The following is an 8,942-nucleotide window of genomic DNA, read 5'->3' as shown; positions in this document are numbered from 1 at the left end:
GTAACGGCGCCTAATGTAAATTGCATTATGTTACAAGTAGTCAGATCAGTGGACGCGTAAGAGTTTACCCTGGATAGACAGACTGAGTAAGGCGCTTTACGCTTCAAGCTGCAAAATGAAGTGCCACTTATTAGCAGGACAAGTGAAAACACATAGAACACAAATATCAAATTCTTTCAGGCTTGCAGAACTTGCAAATTCAGTCTCCAAGGTCCAATCACAACCTCATTAACAGACGTAGCGTCCACAAACGCCCCGTCAACCGGAGGAGCTCCAGAGAGGGGCCTCCAAGAGTGGATAATATCGGGTGTCCGGTGGGGCCCTCGCCGGGGCCTTGTGCGCCGAGTTTGATGATTGCGAACCGAGACCTTGTTCCGAAAGCACGACATCGGGTTGTAAAGCGAGACGTTGCGTCCATATCAAGGTCAGTCAAAAGATCGATGCAAATCCAAGCATGGGCTATTATTCGGTTAAAAACAACACAGGGATCCTTTGGCCTCTTTCTTGTTTTGGTTATTGCAATCTCTTTAAACTTGAGCTTTGAGGCTCAATACTTTCTTCGTGTCCCTGATTATCCATTTATCCACATTAACACAGAAATTGCCGTCCACTGAGAGTACCCGTACCTTTCCCTCTGATGACAGCCGTAGAAGTAAAGCCCTGCCAGTCTCATGTTTTTCATGATCCCTCTCCCTTGAATCTCATCTTGTCAATCACGTCTGACATTTTTTCCTTTGCGTGTTCTAGGTTCTAACCAGGGCTTAGACAACGATGTGGAACCACTTAAGTTAGCCCCCGTAGTCGGCGCCGTTGTCCTTTGCTGTGCCTCTGTTTTCCGTCCTCAAATGCTCGTCGTGACTCTGCCAAAGGTTATTTTCCTCATCGTTCTATGACTGAGCACGGCAGTCGTCGGCCTGTACCCTGGCTTGTGAGAACATCAGTAGAGATACCGGCGCCGATTGAATCAAGATACGACCGGCGGTAGATTTTTATCTGTAGGCAATAGATAGGGTGACTCGGTTTAGGGCTATTGCATCACAGACAGGCAAGTGAAATAATCAACCTCGAAGTCCTGGAAATTATCCCACATCTCCTCTCTGGTCAATACAGTATTTACTCAATTGTCAATTGTCAATATCGGATATCTTGTTATTCGGCGAATCCCAGCGCCTATGATTCTTGACAACACGACTTGACCCCCACCATCACCCCATTTGGACCATCGTCAAGTGGTTTCTGCGCCTATTTACACATACCTACACCGGCCGGTGTCCTTACTGAGCCTCACCAAGGTAAATCGACCTATAACCCAGGAGAGATTGACTGTATGGACTGTTTCGCCGAGCGTCTGGATCTGGCTTCTTTTGACCGAGATGCGCATGTGGAATGCTCTTGAAAGTGGCCATATCACTGATCGTCTAAGGACTCGACAACACCTCACATCCCAGCGTAACGCATCGTGAAGCGGACATTCACCCGCACGTCCATAGGGGCACACGGGCTCTGCTACGCACTCCACAGTCAAAGCCACCGAGCAGAGAACGTAACTCAAAAGTCAAGTGACTCATAGACACGGAAAGATAGAGGTAAGTTTGAACAAGTCATGTCGGGACTCTTTCTAATACCGAAACAGTTACCAAGCTCCCCCAGTATTTGGCGAGTTAGAGTCCTGCCTCAAGAGGAAAGAAGACAGAAGCTCGACCTGTAGCTTCCGCAGCCAGGGTCCTCGTCTCAGTTCCATCTCCCCAGCCAAAGTACGTATCAGCCAGATTTCTGTCACAGCCAAAGAGGACTAGGTGAAAGATACATCTTTCCACAAGTCACCCGCTAGTCCCCCCGATACATGAATATCCCCAATCCTCCTGCGTTCCACGCGGGATCCCAGCTAGTGCTTCCACTGGTCCCACCCTCTACTCACCTTTCAGCCCCAATGCCCAAGAAGAAAATTCCCCCATGCGGTTATCCCCATCCATAACAGCTCGGGTTTGTGTGCTGCAGTTGATCGGTTGACCTCAAGTCGAGCTCAATTCATCCAGTTCAGTTCGAGTTCTCATTAGGAATTCGAACTGTGAGAGGGATGTTACTGGCTATACGCCCATGTTATTTCTCACACCCACGATCTATCCCCATCATGTCTCCCGTATCCCAGAGGTTACCTCATCCCCTCCCTATCCTCCTCATCGAATGAAAAGCTGCAAGGATCTGCTACGTTTACTCGGTCGCGCCGTAGACTTTTCGTTGGCGCCCTAGTAGTGTACCGGTACCGAATTACATGGCTAACAGTCCACTCTCAAGGTGACCAGGGCGTATTTCTGGAGAAAAAAGTGAAACCGCTTTTTGTCCGTCCATAGGTTGCCATCCGTCTTGCTCCGTCATTGTCATCGCTTGTCGTCCTCTCCTCAACCTCCCCAAAAATTTGGGTTTGGTTTCGCAAAAAATTGGCTGGTGCTGCGCCTGTTGCAGTTAATATCCCCTTCCTACGAGGTCAAGACACGCCAAGCCGCAGTATTTGCATAAACGCACTCACAATCTCATTCTTACACACCTCACAGCATCAGATAAGCGTCGGCCGCAACATTTGTTGCATCACAATCCCTTGATTCATTCACTGATTTCTCTGCTCTGTCCTGTCCTGCCTGCCTGCCCTACACCACCCAACAAGACGCACCCCCGTTCCCCGAGCTTACCCCTGTTCCCTCTCCCCCATACTCTGGTATCTCTGCGAGTTTCTCATCTGAGGTACGGTACCATTGCCATACCCAAACCCAAACATGGGCCAAACGCTCTCGACCATGACAGTGGCCTCGCCTTCGGGACCCGGTTCCGCCCAAAACGTCTTAAACCGACTTTTCTTCGCTAGTGGCCCCTTGCGCTCCGCGACATCGTCTACATTGACCCGTGCTTCCACCCGCTCGTCTACTGTTGTTCCCCCAGCCGCTGTTCTCACGGCGACTACTAATAATCGCCGCCCTCGACCCTCAATCCCCAGGCTCTCCTATTCATCCTTCTTTCCGTTCTCATCACCCCATCTCTCATTGTCTATGTCCATGGCGTCTTCGTCTCCTCATAGTACCGCCAGCTCTGAAATTGCCACACCTCGCTCTAGATCATCAACAACATCATCCCCGTGTGTACCCCCCTCCCGTCCCCCGACCCCTCCTCCCCGTTGCCTATAACTATATCTAACCTCCCCATGTCTTTCCAGACGAAGACTTACAGATTCCAATCCAATGTCCCCCGTCGACCTTTCCAAGATCGAACAGCAAATCAAGATGGCCGCCCTTGATCAACACCGTGGCTACGTCCAAGACCACTATGCCGAGGTCAAGCAGGACCGAACACCTGAATATGTCGACGAGTCCAATGCTGCCGGCTACCAGATTGTCCGAGAACCTCTCTGGAACAAGGGTAAGCCGTCCCATTCCACCTAGTCAATTGCAACAACACTTGTTGTCACCACTATGGCGCCAGTGGCCTTGCTACCACTTGTAGTCATGGAAGGTGTCTGTCGCTCGTGACGAATTCCTTCTTCGCCGGCTGTGATACTTCAAGCATGCTAACAATTCTCTGTGCAGGACTTGCCTTCACACCCGAGGAACGCGCTTCCAAGAACCTCACTGGTCTCCTCCCCCACACCATGGAGAGCTTCGAGACCCAGTGCGCCCGAGCCATGAAGATGATTCAGACTCGCCAGACACCTATCGACAAGTACCTTTACCTGTCCACTCTCAAGGACCAAAATACCGACCTTTTCTATCGTCTCCTCATCGACAACATCCGCGAGCTCATGCCCCTCGTCTATACCCCCACAATCGGTGATGTCTGCTTGCAATACTCTAGCATTTACACTCGCCCTGAGGCTCTGTACATCTCTATCAAGCAGCGAAAGTCCATTCGTGCTATGCTCCGAAACTGGCCTTGCCAGGATCCTGAGATTTGTGTCGTCACCGATGGCTCTCGCATTCTTGGTCTGGGTGATCTCGGTATCAACGGTGTCGGCATCTCTGTAAGTCGATCGCAAAACCACACTTGAAATACTCCTAACCAGGAACACCAGATCGGAAAGCTTGCTCTTTACACCGGCGCTGCTGGTATCCACCCCTCCAAGACCCTTCCCATTGTCCTTGACTGCGGTACCAACAACGAGGAGAACCTGAAGGACCCCTTCTACCTGGGTCTGCGACAAAAGCGACCTTCATACCCTGAGCAGCAGGCTTTCATGGATGAGTTCATGGAAGCTGCCCGTGAGGTTTTCCCCAGCATGGTTGTCCAATTCGAGGACTTCGACAGTGAGAAGGCCTTTGGTTATCTCGACCGTTACCGAAACCAATATCGATGCTTCGTAAGTGAACCGATGAATCTGATGAAAGTTCGGCACTGACATGATCTTGATAGAACGACGATATCCAGGGAACTGGTGCCGTCGTGTTGGGTGGATACATTGGTGCTGTTGAGCAGTCTGGTGTTCCTATCGAGGAACAGCGACTTGTCTTTATGGGCGCTGGTTCTGCTGGTGTCGGTGTTGCGAAACAGCTCGTTGAGTACTATACACGCCGTGGATTGAGCGAGGCTGCTGCCCGCGACAAGTTCTGGCTCGTCGATACCAAGGGTCTTGTTACTAAAGACCGTGGTGATCGCCTGGCTGAGCACAAGAAGTACTTCGCGCGAACTGACAACAATGGTCAGCAGTACCGTACTCTTGAGGAAGTCATCGAGTATGTCAAGCCCAGTGCCCTGGTTGGTCTGACTGCGACCTTCGGCGTCTTCACCGAGCCTGTTGTCCGAGCTCTCAAGCACTCTGTTCAGGAGGGTGGTCTTGAGCGCCGTCCTATTCTCTTCCCTCTCAGCAACCCTCTCACAAAGGCTGAGTGCACCTTTGAGCAGGCTATTGAGTGGACCGAGGGCACTGTCCTCTTCGCTTCTGGCTCTCCCTTCAACCCCGTCAAGGCCAAGTTTGGTGACGAAACTCACCACACGGTCTACCACCCCAACCAAGGTAACAATGTTTACATTTTCCCTGGTCTGGGTCTCGGTGCAATCCTGGCCAAGGCTTCTCGTGTTACCGACGAGATGGTTTACACCTCTGCCGCTGCTCTGGCCGGTTCCCTAAATGCCGATGAGGTTCATAAGGGCCTCATATACCCCCGCATTGAGCGTGTCCGTGATGCTAGTGTCATTGTCGCTCGTGAGGTCATGAAGGCTGCTCGACGTGGTGGTGTCTCTGAGCTTCCTGAGTCCCAATGGGCCGAGTGGGAGGAGTGGGGTGATGTTGCCCTGACCACATACATCAAGCAGCGCATCTATAACCCCCTCTGCTTTGCTGATGCTAAGACGCATCTGTAATCATGTGCACACTTGTGCATGATTTGCAAGCATTGTCATTTGAGGGGTTGGGATAGGCCAAGATGTACATCTCGACCATGAAGTGCTCGTCGTCGGGATTGCACTTGCAAATGATTGCGGTATTTGAGTGACTTGGGTATACCCACTGAGCTGCTTGCAGACTTCAATGCCAAAGATCAGCTGTGGGTTACTCTTGTTATGTCATGTTATGCCACGCGCTATAGTCGGTGGCCCCTAGTACTCTGCTGAGCGAGCCTCCGTGATGAGGCTTTTTTGTTTTCCATAATCTGCTTGACGTGTTAACGGCTATTAATTTTGTTTACATCTGGCATGGACCAGACAGGATGGGAATAGAGGCGAGGTTAAAAAAGAGACGGAAGAAGACTTTACATACCAGCCAAAGAGATACTTGAAACAAGCATTGCTGTGCCTTGTGTTGTTGCCCTTTTCTATCGTGACATTTGACGTGCTGACCGTGATGAGATTGTTGTATCAAAGGATTCAACTAGCCATGAAGTATTGCGAGGTGAGGTGTTGGTTGGCCACAAAATGCTATGGATATATCCTCAAAATGGGGTTGACTGTTCTGAGACTTTGGGAACCGGCGCTAGAAAGCAACCTATGAAAGGTGCTAAAACCCCATTCATTCCGTGAAGCACCACGACATGCCCAAAAGCCTGGGCATGCTTTGCTTGTCTCAGCGTGAAGGACCAAGTTCTGGCAAGATTGTGTTAAGTGATTTCAATGCCCCTCCGCGCTGTTCGCGTCGATCAAGGCCCAGGCCCCTGATGTCTGGCTGCAGGCGCAAGGGGGTGGCCAGTAATTATGCTGCAAGATGGTTGTCATGTCCTGGATTGCCAATGGGTATTTGGGTGGTTTCGGTCCAACTTGGTGTTGTTAAGTTGAGGAATGAATGACGATACAAGATACAAGAAGATCTTCGAAACTTTGCTTGCGAAGTGCGATCGCTCAGGCCGGTTGTTTTTGTTGGTTTGTCAAGCTACCTATGTTGAAACGCTGGGGAGATTGATTGTTAGGCCGCCGCAAATTGATGTCCGAGAGCATAAATAGAAACTGAGGCTGTTGAATGTCCAAAGCGAGGCATTGGTGCCTGTAGGGAGAGTTGAGGCAAGTCAAGGGCACCACTTGAACCCAGAGAAATGCGGCAGGATCGCGATCGTAACAAACAGGCAGGTGAATGTGAAGGAGGGTTACAACTTGTTGGGGGTAGGTGGTTTTTGTCCCTCGCACAACCTAAGTCAAGTCGTAAGATGGGAGGACGTCAAGGCCGGTTGATAGCCGCAGCCGCTTCAGGACGTCGGTAGCCGAGCCAAAGCTCGCCTGGAGGTTCGGGGATGGCGTTTGCCAAAGCCGAGCAGGGGGAGTCTACATATGCAGTGCGACGGCGCGTGGCTGCGGCAGAGGGCATAGGGCAAAAGATGAGACATATTTCTGTCATAGAAAACGTACCCTGTGCCATTGGGCAACGGAGACTGTTGGTGGAGGGGTTTTGTATTTGAGCAAAGCCGTGTTGATATCATGTAGCGATTTCTTCTTCAACGGTATTGTATTTGCGGTGGTGGGCGCGCCTCGGGTTCCTTGGGGATCGTTGTATGTGGAGTCGGTCTCGGACCCGGGCTCCAGCTTTCGATAATAACGGCGGAGGGCGCGGAAGGTTGGCGGATGGGTGCAGTTGAGATGTTTTCTTTTTACACAAACTATCATACTGAAAGGTGCGCTAAACTATTTGTCAAGGAAATTATGTTGCTGTCTTGATTTTATGCCTCTTGTACTCAGGGACACATGGCAGGTTGAAACACCAACTATTGACGTCTAGATGGTACAATCGATGACCAGACCAACTCTCAGCTTCGATCGAGCAGCCTGTTCCTGGTTCGTATCACGCATGAACCGCCCGAGAGAAAAGCTCCGTAGTGGGGATTTTTTTCATTGACAAACACGACATTTGACGTGGATTGTGGTAAATCACTTCTCAAATATGGACGAGTTGTTGGGGAGTGTCAAGAGAATGCCCGAGGGTCCCGAGAATTCTACGAGACCGACCGACGTTAATTCCCTACAGTCATCGGTCAGAAGTGATGTGCTTAGACAAAGCTGTCAGTCATTGTTGATCTCGGACCTGAATTCGACGTCCTTCGCTCATCATACATCTGTGCGTAGTGAATACAGCGAATCGTGGCATGATCGTCAACCTTTGGTTTGCGGAACATGTCCAGGGCGGGAGATCGGCCACACCACCACCCCGGCTCGTTTACTACTCCGTACAGATTCCTGGAATAATGCGGAGGGTAAAAATGCTAAAGTCCTACGGAGAAATACCGATATTCAGGGTGAGGGTGAAAATCATCTATCAAACCTAGTCCAGAGCTCAACCATCAGGGCCGGTCATGTCACAAAAAAAAAAGAGCCCCTGTCTGGGCTGGGCTGGGCTGCATCTGCATCTGCACCAAGATGGCTTTGACCGGCACGAGACGACACGATGCACAACGAGGCTCATGGCCCACTTGCACCCCATGGAGAAGCATATGTAAATAACCTGCTGAAGAATAAAAAAGCGGAAAATGCCTGCTCTCATTGGAGTTTGATCTCCCCTGCCTTTATGGCTCAAACCTCGAGGGGCTCAACTTGACCAGGCAGGGTTAGCCGGATGTCTTTTCCCGCCCCCCTTCGAGCTTAGGCTTACAGTAGCCCTCCGTAGTGGTAACCAGTGGGCTCGGGTTGTGGCCGATGGGGGAGGTGATCTCAGCGCCGGAGGCACCGGGGCCGGAAGGGGACCCACTGCGGGTTGAACTCCGCTTCAGGCGGGCGACTGACTTGACCTTCGGTGATTGATTTGCATCGCGATGATGTGGAGATCCCCCGACGTCTCACCTTTACTAGCTTGTTCCCAAACTGGATGTTCACCTTGGAATCCGAGGCGGTCACAAGAATGAGATTCAATAGCTAATACTCCGTACCCACAGAGCACAATATGTATACCCACATGACCTTGACGAAACGGTGAAGAGAAACATACTGCAGTCAAGGTGTGGGCAAAGGAGTGTAAGAATCAGATGAGGCGAGGTGGTGTAGTGAGGAATTTTCGTTCCGTGTCTTCCATCATCAGCCGTCTTTAATTTTAGATAGATCACCTTGCTGGCCATCGTAATCCATGCAAATCTGCAAGAAGACATAAACCTGCAGCATCGGTTAAATTTGTTGAGGGATGGAAGTTGTACTTGCTTTTTTCTTTCTTTTTATATATGTGTATATGATGAAGCATGACTATGAAAGATGTGAGAAGTTCAAATTCAACTCACAAAAACTAATGCGTACGGAGTATATTGAGCGGGTTTGTTATCTTGCTCCTACACCGACTATTGCATGCCTGATAGAACAAGAAGAACTCATTCAGATATTAAGCTTCAGTGACCCGGAGCAACCCGTCAACTTGCGTCGTTAAGAACCCGTAGCGGTGTTGGTCTTCCGTGGATGCTCACGTTCACACCCTCAGACGTATTGGCATGCCATTCCTTCCATGCAAGTGGAAATGTACTTTCGACAGAGATTTCACAGCCTCGTGATTCGTCAACAGAGCT

General features: G+C 50.5%; 1 protein-coding gene across 1 annotated transcript; it reads left to right on the top strand.

Moving 5' to 3' along the window:
* Positions 1 to 2,771: 2,771 nt before the first annotated feature.
* On the top strand, positions 2,772 to 5,343 carry FPRO_04405 (uncharacterized protein; the record flags this gene model as incomplete). The annotated part of the gene is made up of 5 exons (XM_031229911.1): positions 2,772 to 3,127; positions 3,206 to 3,408; positions 3,576 to 4,006; positions 4,058 to 4,342; positions 4,396 to 5,343. The coding sequence occupies 5 exons, from the start codon at positions 2,772 to 2,774 to the stop codon at positions 5,341 to 5,343; spliced, it is 2,223 nt and encodes a 740-aa protein (XP_031080101.1).
* Between the last annotated feature and the right edge of the window lie 3,599 nt (positions 5,344 to 8,942).

This window comes from Fusarium proliferatum (genome assembly GCF_900067095.1).
Source record: "Fusarium proliferatum ET1 genome assembly, contig: FPRO_scaffold004, whole genome shotgun sequence".
Taxonomy (NCBI): Eukaryota; Fungi; Ascomycota; class Sordariomycetes; order Hypocreales; family Nectriaceae; genus Fusarium; species Fusarium proliferatum.
This window is presented reverse-complemented; position numbering and strand designations above follow the sequence as displayed.